This window comes from Phodopus roborovskii, unplaced genomic scaffold (assembly GCF_943737965.1).
Source record: "Phodopus roborovskii unplaced genomic scaffold, PHOROB, whole genome shotgun sequence".
Taxonomy (NCBI): Eukaryota; Metazoa; Chordata; class Mammalia; order Rodentia; family Cricetidae; genus Phodopus; species Phodopus roborovskii.
The window spans coordinates 3,562,293-3,580,191 of record NW_026126622.1 but is presented as its reverse complement, the minus strand read 5'-3'; the positions used below and the strand labels follow the sequence as shown (position 1 = coordinate 3,580,191).

At 44.4% G+C, this 17,899-nt stretch overlaps 1 protein-coding gene across 1 annotated transcript in view; it reads left to right on the top strand.

Annotated features, from left to right (window-relative positions):
- The first annotated feature begins 3,695 nt into the window (after positions 1-3,695).
- Positions 3,696-17,899, top strand: part of Lrrk1 (leucine rich repeat kinase 1) — a 132,794-nt gene continuing 118,590 nt past the window's right edge. Inside the window, exon 1 of the mRNA XM_051206467.1 lies at positions 3,696-3,896. Within this exon, the coding sequence (XP_051062424.1) occupies positions 3,734-3,896 (163 nt within the window). The 5' untranslated portion in view covers positions 3,696-3,733. The remainder of the gene's footprint in view (positions 3,897-17,899) is intronic.

Sequence of the window (17,899 nt, the reverse complement as noted above, 5' to 3'; positions counted from 1 at the left end):
AATTGCAGACAGCTCTGCTATATATGATTACAAACCCTCTCTGTCTGCTCTAGCTGGCAGGCACAGTGATATATGTGCGTTCTTTGTTTTACTATTTATTCTTTAAAATTATTTATATAATATATTTGTCATACTATTTGCCCCACCCAGCTCCTTCCATATCCTTTCCTTCCCTACCCACCCAACTTTATATTATTTCTATCAAAACCCAAACAAAACACTAAATTAAGCAAACCAACCAACCAAACAAAAAAAGCACACAAACACCCTGGAGTCTGCTTTGTGTTGATTAACTACCCCTGGGCATGGGGCCTGCCCTACAGTGCATCTCAAAACTGGTTTTCCCAATCCCAGCAGCTATCACAATCACCAATAGCTTCCGGGTTTGGAGGTAGGACTTGGTGCCCACTTCCCCTTCTCAGGGCTGGAATTTTTGTCTGGTTCACACCTGTGTAGGCCCTGTGCATGCAGCCAGTCTCTATAAGCTCATGTGTGCATCAGCCCTATTATGTTTCAAAAATGCTATTTCCCTGGAGTGCCTTACTACATGTTACAATCTTTCCACCTCCTCTTACCCATAGATCCCTGAGCCTCGAGGGGAGGGGTAAGACAAAGATATCCCGTTTAGGACTGGGTGCTCCAAAGTCTCTCACTCTCTACATTGACCAGTTGTGGGTCTCTGTGTTAGTTCCCATTTATTGCAAGAAACAGCTTCTTTGACCTGGGTTGAGTTATGCGCTGATTTATGGGGAAAGCCATGTGTCACAGGGAGCCATTTTGTTGCTATGCCCCTTTAGCAGAATGGTAGCAGTGGGTTCCCCCTAGGCAGAATCGTGGACACACACACTGAATGGTTTGATGGGTTGTATCCCTCCTCTTCATGGAGTCTCCAGTACTTTCTCCTTTCCTTTCATTCTAGCCTGGTTCGACAGCCCTGGGCCACCACCCCCAGCCTCCCTGATTAAGCTTACTCTCCAATTTGAAGCCTCCAGTTTGCTGCCCCATGGCTCTGCCTCCCCTGGCCATGTGCTATCTACCCTGTCTCCCCCTTTCTTCCTTCCTCTACATCCTCTTTCACTGTTGATCTTCTACCCACTTACCCAGGGTCTCTACTGGGGGCTCCTTAGTACAGAGACTGTCTTGTCCACTGTGGCATCCTCTCATCACCATGCCAGGAGGTTATGGTCGTAAGTACGGTGATGGAATTGTGCAAGACTAGCCTTAAGTTAGATGTGGCTTCAGACTGGTGGACCATTTCTGTCCTCCAGCCTTTCTGCACTCATGTAGGGTACCAAACAACATATTTTGACATCCATTTTTGCAGGCACCAGTTTGACTCAGAAGATGCCAAAAGCACTAGAGAGAGGTACCTACAATTATAGACTATCTTGGTTAGGCTTTGATTCAAGAAGGAGCTAGCTGCTGTGAGCTTTCACTCAGACATGCAATGCCTGTATTGACTGCCCCTTCCCAAACTTTCTGTAGAAAAAAACACCTGTGGCTCACAAACCTCATAGTAATGACATTCTGCTGTCTTCTCTCCCCGCTGGAGTCACAAACTCATCAGTAGTCACTCTTCACCAGAATAGCTCAGTAAAAGTCTTTTCAGAATGAAGAGTAAGCTCCTTGTTTCTGTTTTTCAACAGGCATTTAAGTATGTTCATTCGCATAGGCTTACAGAGTGGTCAAAAGGAGACAGATGGCATTTAGAAATACTTTTAAAGCAGTCACTGCTGGAGGAACCCTCTCGAGGGCCCCTGCAGGGTCTAGAATTAAAGCCCAGGATTTACCACAGTGGTCTGTTGCATTGCTCAGCTGCTAAGAGAAGCCTGAGGCACTGAGCAAAGACCGAATAACTCCAGTTACCTCGTCCTAAAGCACCTACCTTAGGGTGTAAACCCAAATACACACTACAATCTAAAAACCACTCCTATAACAGAGTCCTCTGTCTGTGGAGTGATTTGCAAAAGGAAACTGAAAGGGGAACCAAGCGTGCTGGGAGAGAGTTAGCCTAGAATATTCAAAAGTGTGTGTGTGTGTGTGTGAACACATTATATATCTAGCCACTTCTCTTCTGAGAAGGAGCATCTGCCATGGGGGAAATCTTTGACACACACCCTGTGTTTGATGGCGTTAGAAAGGTGTTTGAAAGCAGATGGTCACTATGGCTCTTGGTTTCCGTGGTTTCATGTGTAATGTGAAGCATTTATTTTTAATTAGAGTCTGTCTCGTGGTTTTCCCTCTCTCTCCTCTCCTGGGCTGTAGAACTTACAAAGCTCCCGAGCAGTTCCGGGTTTTGCCTGGCTCTCTTGTATTTCCATTCTTCTCAACCTTAAATACCTTTCTTTGGATGTTGGTCCCCTCGTTCAGAGAAGTGGGGGCCATAGGAGCAAGACCACCCACTTAGACTCTTGTGACCATATCTGCTCCTGCCTGAAGAGGCCACCCCTACCCCCATACACCACTTCTCAAGGGCAGGGGCCTCATTCCTAAGCTTTTAGAGGAGAAATTGGAAGCACCCTTTAGCTCTTCTTTGTTCCATGGTTTGTCCAGTGGCTACACAGTTTGGGGAAAGCCTCTAGAACCTGCGAGCTGGGACACAGTGATATTCTGCATGTGTTCATCAAAGGGAGGGGGCATGAGATCCTGCTGACCTCCCAAGTCCTCACTCTGCTTTAAGTACTGGCCACACTAGCCCTGTTGGAGAGAGTGACTATTCAAACTCTGTCTTATACGAAGTCCCCCCAGTAGTTCTGTGAGATTGTCAGGGGGTGTGGAGGTGTGGAGGAATATTCTTAGCAGATGAGAAAAAAAATGTTTCAACTGTATGTCACACTGCTAATACCTAACAGAAACATCCCACAGCAGCTAACATATATATTAGCAGCTTCCTGTCCTGGGCCAGGTCTAAGCAGGCCTTTCAAAGTAGGTCTGGACCTTTCTTCAACAAAGCAACACTGGCATTCATGCTGGAAGGCTTCCAGGCCACAGATCAAAGTTTCCTCAGTTTTAGGAGATGAGTCTTAAATTGGCCAGCACTCTATGTTGCCTCATGGATGGTTGGTTAGCCACACATCTGACCGTTACCCACTACATGCCCATAGCACCTCTCCCAGGTTGTGACAACCCAAATATCTCTAGATATTGTTAAATGTCACCTTGGAGAGGAGCAACATTTGCAGCATTCATTTGAATCATAACCACTAACAACTTCCAGATCCCTTCTCTTTGGGACCAGTGCCTGGCTCCCATTTGGGGATCACGTGCACACCCCAGGGATATCTATAGATATCAGTTCTAGGCAAGGGATGGCCTTATATTGTGACCAATCGTGTGCCTGCCCTATCCCAATGGAAGTATGAGTCCTGCCAAGAGGAACCTTATTAGAGCACTGGGCTCTACACAGGCCTGGCTGCCCTGCCAGATGAAATGGATAAGTGTTGATTGAACAGCTGACCACTCTACAGGTGATGCTTTGTGATAGCTTTGAGTTTCTTTTCACATAAACAGAATCTGAGCCCGGTGTTAAGGTGGGATGGGGCAGGCAGTGTCCTTATCTGAGCGAGTTGGCCAATACTCAATAACTGCAGAGAAAGGGGGAAAGCCGATGAGAAGAGTGAGTGTCTGTACGGGCTTGCAAGGGAGGACTTCAGGTTGGGAGCTTGCTCACTTGATGTCTTTTACCACCAGGACAAACGAGTGTCTGCAGCGCCATGACTCTGCAGTAGCGCACATGCACAGTGGCGGCTGTGGTGACAAAGCAAGACCTTTTCCTGGAGATCTGCTGCCTGGAGGGTTGATGGCTGGCGTGTCACAGCGACCACCCAGTATGTACTGGTGTGTGGGGACAGAGGGATCTGCTGTGTGTCCAGGACCTGCCATGGAGACCCACAATGGTAAGTGAGGGACTGAGCAGGGTCTGCAGTGCTTGGTCTATAGAGGGAGAAGATGCACCAAGAACAGGCATTTTCAACCAAAGGAAATTAAAATTATGATTGCTTGGTGCTTTTTCTGTATCTTGGGATTCTCACTTTAATTCTTAAAAGAGATGGTCCATGTACAAAATTTATTAAGCTTCAAAGATAGTAAAAATGGGACATTGTATGGTCAAGGGATTTTTAAAAATGGGGATTGCTGTATGCTTTTATGCTATAAAAACACTTGTTCACCAAAGAAAGGCTGAGGAAGAGAGAGAGAGAAAGAGAGAGAGAGAGAGAGAGAGAGAGAGAGAGAGAGAGAGAGAGAGAGAGGTTTAAAAACAAGTGCTTACCTGGAGCCCCACCATCCCAACAGCAGCACAATTAAGGGACTGTGTGATTAAGTGGGTTCCCACTACAGCAGTAGGTCTCAACCTTCCTGAGGCTGCAACCCTTTCATACAGTTCCTCGTGTTTTGATGACCCCCCATCATAAAATTATTTTTGTTGCTACTTCATAGCTGTAAATTTGCTACTGTTATGAATCATAATGTAAACATCTGTGTTTTCTGATGATCTTAGGCAACCCCTGTGAAAAGGTCATTCTATCTCCAGAGGAGTGGAGACCCACAGGTTGAGAAATGTGCTGCACAGTATTTATAAGATTGGTGTGCTCTTACATGCTACTGTCTCCTAACCTTCTTACATGGTGTTGGCCGGTTACTGCCTAAGTGCTGTGATAAAGGGAAACTCTAGGGACAACTAGTGAAATTATTCTTCCAACTCTTAATTTCTATTGGACATCTGAGTTAATCTAATTATTTACTCTTCTGGAAACCACTGCATTCCTGTATTTTTATACATGGTTTCCAGGAGTGCTGGGATAAAGTTGTTTACCACCATTGCCCGGCTTGACTTACATCTTTTAAAATTTCTGTCATTATTCTTCAGTGGCTTATTAGCAAGACCTTGCTTTGTGAGTGAGATAGTAACATGGGCAGTAAAATGCTATCTTGTAGGTGGAAGTTTCTGTTCTGCCAGCAGCTCCCAAATAAACTCACTGAGGCTTATATTAATTACAAATGTTCAGCCAATAGTTCAGGCTTGTTACTAGCTAACTCTTACATTTAAGTTAACACACACACACACACACACAAGACAAGAACCCACATTTCTTTCTTTCTTTCTTTCTTTCTTTCTTTCTTTATTTATTTTATACAACCAAGTCCATTTAAATAAAAACAAACATTTATGGACAATATTTGGGAGTTTGGGTGTCGTTCTTTCCAAACTACTTCCTGCTGGTAAGGGGCGCTGTCATGGGGGATTCGAAGAAGATTCAGAAATCCTGGCTGTAGTCTGTAAGGCTGCTTTGTCCAGCTGTTTTGAATGTAGGATCACCTGGTACTCTGTTTCAGGCGGTCTGGCTTGATCAAACCACATTAGTCTGGAAGGAATCCACATCTTTTCATTTTCTGTGGAAACAAAAATAGAAATCCTTTTCCCCAGTAACTTGTCCTTGAACTTAAATTTTGGAGTCAAAGCATTTTTTTTAATTTAATTTATTATTTTACACGTCAATCCCAGTTCCCTCTCCCTCCTTCCCTCCCTCCCTTCCTCCCACCCTGCCTCCCTCCTTCCCTTCCTTCCTCCCTTCCTCCCTCCCTCCTTCCCTCCCTTTTACCCTCTCTGCCCTCTCACATGCACTCTAACCACCCTCCCCTCCCATCCCCCCACCCCAATTCCATATGTAGGGGAATGCCATCCAGTTGGGGTCATGTAGATCTGACAGGTCATGTGAAGTAGGGACTAGGGCTTCTCTCCTGTCTCTAGGTTAAGGCAGTTATCCCTCCATGGGGGATGTAAGAACCCACGTTTCTTAACTACACTTTGCCATGTGGCTTGGTAGCTTTTCTCAGTATGGCATGCCCATCTTGCTTCTCTGTGTGTCTGCTGGTGACTCCCAGACTCCACCCTTCTTCTACCCAGCATTCTGTTTGGCTCTTCCCCCTAACCGTATTCTGTCCAGCTATTGGCCAGTCAGCTTCTTTATTAAACCAATCACAGTGGCATATATTCACATATAAGGGAGTATTCCACACTATGCTCTCCTGGGGTGGCGTCTCTTCCCCTTCAGTGTACGCTCGGTTCCATCATCCCAACTGCTAACCCTTTTAGCCATCCTGAGGATGAAGATAGGAGTAAGTGTGAGAGCAGAGCATTTCTTCAATAGGAGTTTTCCTAGTCAAGACTTGGTGATCTCAATGTGTGTTTCAGCACCCTTGCTGACAGAACCACCAGGGAGCTTCCCCAACCATCAGGAGCCAGACACCATCCAGACTCACAGGACTAGCTTCCTTATGGGAGGGGCTGGTTACAAAGCATCCTTCATGCTTTTCATATGCAGCCAGGGTTGAGAAACATCCACAGAGCTGAAAAGGGCAGCACTTGTGGGATTGTGCACAATTCTTCATAACATGGAGAATCTGGACCCTTGAGATCAGGGGTAAAGGTGCTTGTCGTGTACAGTTTGGAGAATGGTCTCCGATAGTCCTATTTTCAGTTTTGAATGAGTGATTTATTAAGTATATTAAGTATACAAGCCCAAGTAAAAGAATAAATAGCAAGTAGCAAATAGGTAGGTAGATAGATAGGCCAATTATAGATAGATCAATTATTGATAGACAGATTGATGCTAGATAGATCAATGATAGAGAGACAGACAGATAGCAAAATATCATCAAATCTCAAAATCAACTAGGGAAGCACTTTATGGTAGTCAGCTGGAGTTCCCAATAGAAAAAGTCTGGGTGTCCCCTCAGGTGGGGCTTCCAAGAAAAAAAAACAAAAAACAAAAAAAGAGATAGCATCGTCAAAGCAGGTACTGACTGAGGAAGTTGGGCAGTCATCTGGAGTTCTCTATCCCACTACAGGCACTTGTATATCATGAGATAAACAATAATACCCACTGGAAATAGTTCGCCTTCTGACTGTTGTTGGAGCTGTTTCGCTGTTCTCTTCCCTTTCTTACAGAGTTGAGGGTTGGCAGCCTATCACCACATGGGGAACCTTGGAGGACACCTTACAATCTACATCCTTAGGTCTGATAAGATATTTTAAGACAAGCATTCTCAGGTTTGAGATGTAGGTGCTTGCAGAGCTAACTTCTCAGGAAGCTCAAACTGCACAGGAGAACTTGCCAGTCTAATGTACATTACACTGCTAAAGGTGACAGTCTGGGTTGATCTCTTGGATGCATTGCATATGGAAGAAGGAGAGAGCCAGCTCCTGAGAGTTGTCCTTTGACACCCACATGCACATACGAGTGTGTGTGTGTGTGTGTGTGTGTGTGCGCGCGTGCGCATGTGTGCATGCGTATACATATGCATGCACACATTCATGCATGCTGCTGAATGGTAAGGCCGGTGTGGTCCACTTGGTTCTCTTAAAGACCCCCATTATCCATTGTAGTTCCCAGGGATTTGGGCAAGATGGGCACTGTACAAATCTGGAGCCAGCCCCACCTGTGTGCTTGTGACAGAACAGATGCCTAGAAAATATTAGCATGTACCAGAGGCCAAACGGTTGTTCCTCCCTTGAAGGTCTGTGCCTGAGCTTTACCCTGATACTCAGTAGGTCTCTTTTCCCTAATTGCTGTGAGAAGGGGATCAAAAGACCTTTCTGCTCCCAGCAACCTCTTTCCAATCCATGTTTGAATAATGTAAGGAATTACAGGAAGCCAGCCAGACACAGTTTCCATTAACTACAGAGAGGCTCATTTTTTTGCAGACAAGACATGTCTAATCCAAACAAGCATCAAGTCTGCCTCACTCACTCAATCAATATGGTTTTCCCTGCACTCTCCCAAGATGGGCCAATCACCTAACACACAGCCTATTTTATAATAAAGTGTCAAAGGCCTCATGCGCTTGATTGACTACTATACTGTAAGTAGAAAACAGAAAACTTGTATGCATATACTGTTGCATTATTATGAAGTCACAAGATCGTAAGTAAAAACCATCTATATACACCAAGACCACAGCCAGGAGCTGGGTGGGGATGTCAAAGGGTAGGTTTTGAGTTGGGATTGCAGACATTGCACTTTGCTTATCTGTAGTGTTGGTTTTCTGCAAGGAACACCTCACTTTTTGTTTTTCTCTCTGTTAGTTTTGCAAACCAGAAGAATACACAGTTGTTTCTCTTTGTTGTCAGTGCTTGGGAACAAACCCAGGGCCTTGTCTATACTAGGCAGGTGCTCTACTGCTGAGCTATAATCCAGCAAGTTTTCACTTTTGTTTTTTTCCATCACTGTTTCTTTAAGTGTTTAAGTTTCGTGATTAGGAGCAAGGCCACCCAGCTGAGAGTCACACCCAAGGCCAAGTGCACTGCACGGGTACCCCTTACTAGTTTTTTCGGGGGATAAATGAAACTAGACTCAATTCACCTGTAGCTGAGCCCTCTTCAGGTCCACATCTGGGTTTGGAGAAGCCCCAGAGATAGGCTGTTCCTTCCTGCCCCCAAGACATTCAGAGATCAGGGAGAACCTTCCATCTCAGCCCCCTTCCTGCAACTGCACCTACCAGCCTCATGGCAGGGAAGACTGTTCCGGACCTATTTTGCAACACTGACTAAGAAAGTTGGCTTTCAGAAGGGAAACAAATGATTCTCAAATTACACAGGGGCAGCTATCCTATTTTTGAAAAGTCCTTGGAATATAACATGCTATAAAATAACTGAAGTCTTTATACGTGCATGAGTGGTTTGAAAGACTCACTCTAACTGATGACATTATTCAAATTACAGCTTCTATGTGTGTGCTTTGGGTGCTTTTGCACACAGCCTCTATCTATTTCAACTTGTGTATGTTTAGGGTGGTCTCAAAGCTCATGCACATGCAAACACAGACCCACCTGTGCATCATGGCAGGTGGTCTGTGGGCTCATCAAGTGTCTTTGAGGCACAAATGTGAGCCAGGAAGGTATGTCATGCTTCAGTCTCATGAGGATGTCAGAGGGGAGCTCCCCTGAGGTGCAAAAGATATGTTCGAAAGGCTTGGCGGATCTCAAAGTTGTTGATTGGCAGGAGGAGCAGTGAGCTCTTTGCTGGGTCAGAGCAGCTAGAGTCTAGCAGCTAGACAAACTCCTTTAACAAACAGGACATTAGATGTTCTTCTGTGTGCCCGATACCAGCGTGAGTGGAAAAACCTGTTCTACCAGTTGAGGCGAGGCGCCTGGGAAAGTAGGTCAGCTAGGAAACTTCCAGGTAATTCAGCTTCTCCTACATAGCTGAAGGTGTGGGGAGGGGCTCGAGGGGACATCTCTTTACATGAGGGTCCTCCCTTGGCCCTGAAAAGGCTGGCACGGCTTACCTACCTCCTAAAATACTACCAACAGCCAGACCTAGCATGGACCGAAGATGGAACATTCCAGAGGGTCTTCAGATCCCAGGTTGTTACATAGATGCTTAAAATAACCCTGTTCCTCCTCCTCATTCTCTTACTTATCCTATCTTTGGCTTTTAAAACTATGCATCAATTATCTGACCTGTTACTATAGCCATGAGGTTTGCTCATCTTGCCTTCCAGAAAGAAGGAAATAGACTGTATTAGGAAATGCTTATAGCATGTTAGCTTACATGCTTCTCATAGCAGTGTCCCCTTATGCTTGCTTGGGCTGTGTTGGGTACCTGGATGGATGGTACTTTTCCAGATAGGTCATGGTCAGTAGAGGTACCTTCTCCAACCTGAGTGAGAGTACAGGGGCACACTGAACCTCTTCAGGAAGCATGTTGAGGGTCAAGAAAGTAGTCTCTTATTAACTAACTGGGCAAAAAATAAAGAGTGCCTGGGAGATGGCCTACTTGGTCATGGTCGGCCCATACAGGTGGCAGTTAACCAGCTGTACCTTATTCCTACAAAGCTGAGCTGAGCTATGTAAGCTCTGGGGTTTAATGAGACTTGTAACACGTCCCTTCATCTGAGGTTAGAGCCTCACTTAACTGTTAGTCCAGAATTCGCTTGCTCACTTCCAGCAACGGGGAGCTCACTAGCCATGCAGTGATGCCAAGCTTTGTTAGAAGAACACTGATGCTTGAAGTCTGTCTTGCTGTCAACTAGCTCCACCCAGTAAGAGAACTTCAATCCCTTCAGCCGTTTAGAAACTAAATCCCCTTCCTACTGAAAGCCAATACCGGGCTCTCTTTGCAGATTTCTTCTTAGGCTAACCCTTCTGGATGTTCTGAAGGACAGTCCCTATAACATGTTCTGCCCCTAGTGTTTAACCTTTTTCCAATCTCAGTCTGGTATGGACCAATCCTTGCCCAAAGGCTTTCTGGGTGCCGAGAAAGAGCAGCTCCCACCTGCTATGGGAAGGTTCTAGGAGGGCTCCTACATGCCTTTTCCCCATTCTGAGTGGCCAGAGCCTGAAGGTGGTGGCTCACTCCAAGCCTCGGCTCTCTCCTCTTCCCTCTTCCCTCATCTGTGCTCATTCCCTGTGGTTTGACCCCCAGCATGGGTGGGTATACAGAGCAGCCCTACTTGATGGCCTCAGTGCTAAGGCCCAACCCAGGCCCATTTGCACGCTCTGAAGCCAGCAGAAATGTTCATTCCTGCCATCCGTGATGGTATTGAGGAAGAGGCCAGCAAGGAATTCATGCCTCTGTTTGGATTCTTGATCCATGTCAGTCAGACTTTAAAAGGGTCATATCTAGAGTATTTTGTCGTTGTTTGTCTTTGTGATTGTTTTAGTGAAATTCTTTGGTCTTCCAGTGATGGGTCCCTCATCTTGTATTATAAAAACCTAGACTGCAGGGTGAGAATGCCTTGCACATTCTGTGCAACCATTTTGTGGGAACCGTGCTGGGCACTTCGATGTTTTATATTTTCCCTGGGCTTTTGGTTTCTGATCCAGTTCTCTCTCAGAATGCTGGGAAGCAGCAGAGAGCCTCAGCTTCCAGTGGGCAACAGTGTTTCAGGAGAAATAATTGACTCTTTGCAAGGCTGTGCTGCTCATTTGGGGTGTCCCAGGGCTTATGAGCTTTGGAGGTGCTTTCCCCTGGCCATATTTCCCGTTGGTGGTGAGTTCATCAGGACATAACCCCAACATTGGCTGAAGTCCTTCAGCTACTCTGTACAACACCCAGGCCACCCTTGGCTTCAATCCATCCACGTTCTATTTAACCATCATTCTGTTTATTGAATGATATTTGCCAGGGGGTGTGGGGAACAATAGGAGCTACAAAGTGGAAATGTAGCTATACGCTCTGCTTGGGCTCCTTGCTTGGGCTCCTAGCTCGGGCTCCTAGCTCCCATGTCGTGGGAGGAATTACACATTAGTTGGACACTGCATTTCAGCAATATGGACGGTTTCAGATTCCAGTTTGTTTTTCCAGTTTCTACCAAGGCTGGGCCTTCTCAGCCCTCATCTGCTATCCAGGATCCAAGGGTGTGTTGGATCCAAGAGAGCCTTAAAATCACTAACTCGCCTGGCCCTTTCAGGAGAACCAAAGGAAAATATTTAACTTCTGTTACACTTGGAGCGTTTCAAAGACTCAGAGATATTTAAAGGCCCTGAGAACTTGTGGTCTGTTGTTGTAAATATAGAATTGTGCAATGATGCCAATATGAGGTTGTAATTTGAATACAAAAGACAAGAATGACACTGAGGTTCCTGCCAGAAACTGGGTTTGGACTATGGTCATGTGAGCACCCATAGACAACAAGGTGGTTGCAGGTGGCCCCCACTTACAGGGACCAGAGGCAGAGGAGCAGGAGCCTGGCTCTGCAGTGCTGCTGGGTGGGAAGAGGTACAGCAGGGTCCCCAGGCTGCTCACTCCTGCCCCAGCTGCCAGGTTCCAACAGCATCCGTGAGTATTTGTTCCTGCCTCTGTGCAGACATCTGCAGCACCTCTGGATTCCAGCAAAAAAGGCAAGCAAAGGCAGCCTACCTAGTCACAGGGAGCATTCTCCTGGGCCCAGTTCCTGGAACAGGCTTTCTTTTAGGCCACCAGTCAGCTCCCAAATCAAATCATGACACACTGACTTCTTATTAGTTAGGAATGCTCAGACTAGCTTAGGTTTGTTTTTTATGGCTCTTTTTTTTTTTTTTTTAACTTAATCTGCTTCTCTTTATTTACCTTTTTTTGGGTTTGTTTGTTTTGTTTTGTTTTGTTTGAGACAGGATTTCTCTGTGTATCTTGGCTGTCCTGGAACTTGAGCTGTAGACCAGGTTGGCCTTGAACTCACAGAGATCCACCTGCCTCTGTCTCCCAAGTGCTGGGATTAAAGGCATGCCCCACCACCTCCACTTAATTTACCTTTTTGTCTTGGGGCTTTTCTTTCCTTCTGCATATCTTACTTGCACTGTTTCTCACATCTGTCTGGTGTCTGCCTAGCTTCTTGCCCAGGGCATGTCCCCTTCTCTCTCCTTGTTCTCCTCTTTTTCTTCTCTTTCTCTTTTCTTCTTGAGCCTAGATTTCTCCTCCTATGTATTCTCTGCCTGCCAGCCCCACCTATCCCTCTTCCGCTAGCCATTGGCCATTCAGCTTTTTATTAGATCAATTAGGTACCTTAGGCAGGCAAGGTGAAACAGATGCAACACATCTTTACATGATTAAACACACATCCTTACGTGTTAGTCAAATGCAGCATAAACAAATGTAACACATCTTTGCCTAGATAAAATAATATTCCACCATTTTCTATCTGAAAGGTTAGGAAACAGGCATCTCTATGTAATTCCACAGATTTCTAGAGGAGACTAGAAGAATACAGAAAGATTCATGGTGCTTGTTGACACTCATCTTGTGTAGGGCTGATCACCAATAGCTTTTTGACCCTGTGCATGCACACGCGCACACACACTATTCCTGCTTGACATGTATGACATTCAGCTGTACTTTTTTGTGGTCTTGGGGGTCTTACCCATGATCTCATGCATCCTTGGTCAGGAGATGCTATCACTTAGCTATATTCCCAGCCCCACTAAGCATGTACATTAAATATACGAATTTTCACCTGAGTGATGTCAGACCTCACTCCATGTGGGCCATGTGCATAAATACAATCCTATTCTTTCATCATTCCCTTAGTGAAGCATCTTTAGACTCTCTGCATTTTGCCCATTATCATTGTTGGTCTTTTGCTACAGCTAATGCCTATAATGCACAAACACGAGACTCAGCGCCCACGTGGAGTTTATTGAGAGAGAGCAGAGAAAGGGGGGGAGCTGGTGGCCAACTGAAAGCAGGGTAGAGAGAGAAAAAGAGAGAGAGAGAGAGAGCAGAGAGAAAGAGCAAGAGAGGGCAAGAGGGGGAGGCCAGAGAGAGAGAGAGAGAGGCACACTTGGCACACTTGCTTTAAAAGCGGGGCTTGCACATGCGTAACTGAGTCCTCTGGCAGCCAGGTAAAGCTTGAGCAGCCAGGTAAAGCCTGACATAGTGGTGACATGGCCATGAGCATCCCGCCCATCGTTGGGGGTGGGGTCAGCAGGCTGCTAGTTCCTAACAATCACAGCAATCAAGTACTACCATATGTGCCCTAGCAGAACTGTAGAATCACAGAGAATTACATTAAATGTTATTAACATCCTATGTGTCCCTGGCCAAAGAGACAATTAGGACACAAGGAGCCAAGATACAGAAAAACCAAAGAGTAAAGCCCTTCCTGGTATCTGCTGCCCAGGGGTCTTGTGCCCTGTTCCTAGGTTTCTTATTTGGAGAATATGCTTTCCCCTCTCTGCCTGATCCACCAAGACAGTCTTCCAGCCGTAAGCATCTCTGTCACCTTCCTGGATACCCCGTTTCCTCCAGGGCTCGTCCTATTGGCACTGAGTCATCTCCATGTCATATGTGTGGTTTTACGTTGTGCTCCGGTTACTAGGACTCCTGCCTAGAGACAGACGCAGCACTGTGTGCACCCTGCCTTTCCTTTGTGCCTTTACACAACTTCCCCCTCTCTCCTGAACTCTTACTTTGGGCTGTTTAGTCGAGTGCCCCAGAAGGAAAGTTTCTAAGAAAGGCTTTGTGGAGAACTCCATGGGACTTTGGTCTGGGGGCATCACCAGCCCTGGGTCCTGCTTTGCCCCCACCTGCCTTCTGGGTTTGGAAAAGTCTGTTCTTGTTCCTCAATGTGATTTGTCTCTCACTGTTCTGTTCCATCCATCTTCTTCTTTTTCTCCACTGAACATGTTGACTCTTCCCTCTGACTCTGTGTTCTGAAGTGTAATAAGGGACAACTCAGTTACAGTCCTTTCTCATCATGTCATGCTTGTCGGCAATGGATAGGCCGAGGGTGTATTCCTTTCATACCTGGAAATTTCTTTGATGCTGTTTCTCCTCTGCTTCCTCTCCTTTTTATCTGTTTCTGTGGAACACCTCTTGGTTAAGATACATGTCAATTATTTTGGCACTTGTTTTTGTTATTTGTTTGTTTATATAGAGAATTTCACTCTGCCCAGCCCAGCCTGGAAGTCACTATGTAACTCAGGCTGCTCTACAATTCATGGATGTTCTCTGGTGTCAGCATCTTAAGTCCTAGAATTACAGGCACAAGCCCCAACTCCCTGTTTGTTACTTATACTTAATTTCCAAAACCCGTTTCCTACCCTTCATTTTCCTGTTCATGTTTTCTGATCCTCTGTTATATGTGCAGTATGTTCTTGAATTCTATAAGGAACTATAACTGGAAGTTATTTGTTTTCATCTTAATGCCATATTTTAATGTTTCCCTGGTTATTTTTTATCTTTTAAATGTTAAATGTATTTGAAATTAAAATATCTACAATGAATTCCAGGCAGGCCAATAATCGTGTGATATATTCCAAAGCATTCTTCTCATCCTCTCGATCTAATATTCTTAAGCATCTCTTCAGGGTTAGGACAGCTGTCCCATCTACAGCTGATCACTCAGTTACTTTAGTCCCAGCACTTCAAGCAGTAATGTGTCTCTGATTAAGTGGTGCTCACTGCTGTAAGAAGTTTCCCTGATCAAGCTCAGGAGCATCACAGTCTATGGATATAATCAGAAATACCAAAAAGGTGGTTTGACAACACAACCATTCAACAAAACAACATCAATAAAATTCCCCCAACACAACCATCAACCAAACAACATCAGTAAAATTCCCCCAACACAACCATTGAACAAAACAACATCAATAGAGTTTTCCCTAGGGCCTATGACTCCCCTAGCTAGAGAATTTTACTATGCTGATAGATTAAACTTCCTCCTATGGAACAGGCCTCAAATGCAATCAAGAGAAAAGTCAGTTACCCCCCCCTCAACCATCTTATTGCTGTTGTACCAATGGGGAAATCTTGCCTGGTAGGTCAGTGCTGTAGTGTGAAGAGTCCAGCTCTGAATAAGACCGTGGATGGCTTTTCTCCCTAGCAGCCTGCACAGTGTCTTCCAACACTATGAAAGTTAGTCATCAAAAAGACTTTACCTATCAGTTCAAGACTGATATCTCTGCATCCTGGGCCTAAAATGTGTGGTGTCTTCAGTGGTAGGATCTTATCATCTAGTTATGATGAGTGACCAAGATCAATAGCAATAGCCTCTCTGGCCAGCAACTGCAGGAAGGTAATTCATGTCTGACCCTGAGATTTTCATTTAAAATATGTCAGTAGATGGAATGGGCTCTTAGATTTTCCAAATTGACCAGAAGGAGGGAGCTATGGGAAAGGAGAACCAACATTTGTTGAGCATACTGAAAACAACAGAAAATAATGTACCTAGCCCTCATTCCTTTGAGAATTTATTCACTGCACAGTATGTTAAAGCGTGCTATGAACCAGGCTTGGAAAACTGGAAATGCCTTCTAATGCTTAGAATCTAGGGAGGAAACACAACAAGCAAGAATTAATTACATGATATAATAAACACTCTGTGACTGCCTGGATTTGTCTGGGTCAAGAGTCTCGGAGGGGCTCGGTTGATCAGTCATTACTTCACCCATGTGTCTGGTGCCTCGATGCTCCTCTGTGTGACTTTGTTTGCTTTTACATGTCCTCTCATTACCCAGCCACATAGCCTCAGTTTCTTCCCAGTCTGCAATTGAAAGTTCCAAAGTTCCTGCTGGGCATTGGTGGCACACACCTTTAATCCCAGCACTCAGGAGGCAGAGGCAGGTGGATCTCTGTGAGCCTGAGGCCAGCCTGGTCTATAAAGTGAGTTCCAGGACAGGCTCCAAAATAATACAGAGAAACTCTGTCTCAAAAAACAAACAAACAAACAAACAAAAACAAAAAAGAAAAAAAGTTCCAGTGGTAGAAGCTTCTAGACTTTCAGAAGGCTGAGAACTGGAGCAGTATCACTTCAGTCCAAAAGCAAGTTTAGATTCAACCTACATAGAAAATAGGCTCCACTAATGCACAGGAGAAAGGGCAGAAAGTTAGTGATTATCTTTAATATGGCCACTCTTGATACAGTATTTATTTTTAGTATTCTAAGTCATTTTGAAAAGATTTAAAGTGTATAGGAGGATGTGCATAGATTCTATGTAAATAAATTCTCTATGATACTTTATATAAAGGCTATAGCATCCATGTACTTTGCCATCCAGAAGGATCCTGGAACCAATCCTGCAGATGCCAAGGGCTGACTATGTATATTACATTTTCTAAGGAGAGACATACATTATTTTGCCTACTTGGGCATTTGTGAATTTGATATTTGGAGTTGTTTTTAAAGCCAGGTTGATTTTGATTATTGCTTCTCTTTGTTTATACTTGTATTTAGACCTCCTAATTTGACTTTGTCTATACAATTTTTCAATGTTTTTAACACAGAGAAATCAAGAGTTATACGAACATCTTTAGTTGCTACTCTTGACATCAAATTCAAAAGCATAAAAGGAAATACAATGAAAACCTTGTCTTTCTACCTTCCCACCCCCTCCCTGTCCTCTAGTCTCCTTTTCTTCCAAAGAACTGAAAGATGCTCAGTTCCCCTTGTTATTTTTTAACCCCAGAAACCACAGGTTCTGTCTATGGCATGCCAGTCTGAGATTGTGTGTTCTCATCTGATTTCAGAGTTAAGCAGGGTTGGGCCTGGTTCATATTTGGATGGGAGGAATTGTACTTTCTTAGGCTTACATTCATAATGGTAGTTTTCTCTTTCCCAAACCTTTAGCCTGTGAAAAATTTTGTGCTTTATCCCCATTTATTTGTTTGTTTGTTTGTTTATTTGTATTGTGGAACTTTTGAGTGCATCACAAAATGAAAGAGATCCAATATAATGAGTCCATTGTGCCCACCACACAGCTTCAGCTAATTTACACCTGGCCAGTCCTGATCTGTGAATGTTCTTCTCCCTTTCTCCAGATGATTGAACCTATACACAGACTTACAGCTTCAGAAGTCTAAAAAACCCACAGCACATCACATGCGTACCTTAAAAAATTTTAAAAATGATTAATACTATCTAGTCAATAGTCAAGTGTACTATCTAGTCAATAATCAAGTGTACCTTGTCTTCTAACTTGTTTTTATTGTTGTTTTTCTCCAATCCAGTTGACTGGATCATTGTCTCTATGTTCTTTGGATCAACATTGTCCCAAGACTCATAACTTTTATTCTCTCCCTCATTTCCATTTTCTATGCAGTTTCATTGCTGATAAAGTCACATGATCCTTGGCAGTTCCCAGTGTCTGGATTTTGCCTTTTCATTCTTGGGACCTGGCATGTTCCTCTCTTCCCTGTGGTTTCTTTGTACCTAGAGCTCTGGTTAGATTCAGGGACATTTGTTGGCAAGAGCACCTGCTCATCTATGCATGTCCCTCCTACTTTGCCTCAGGAGTTAACAAATGTCTGGTGTTTCTCTTTGATATTTAGATTTTTCTGAGATATTTTAATTGGTGTCAACTTAATATTCATTATTAAGGTCCTGATGGGTTTTCCAGTTTTTACACAATGGATTTTACCAACCATTCATTGTTGCTCGGATTATTTATTACATTCAGGTTTACAAAATAGTGAACCTTC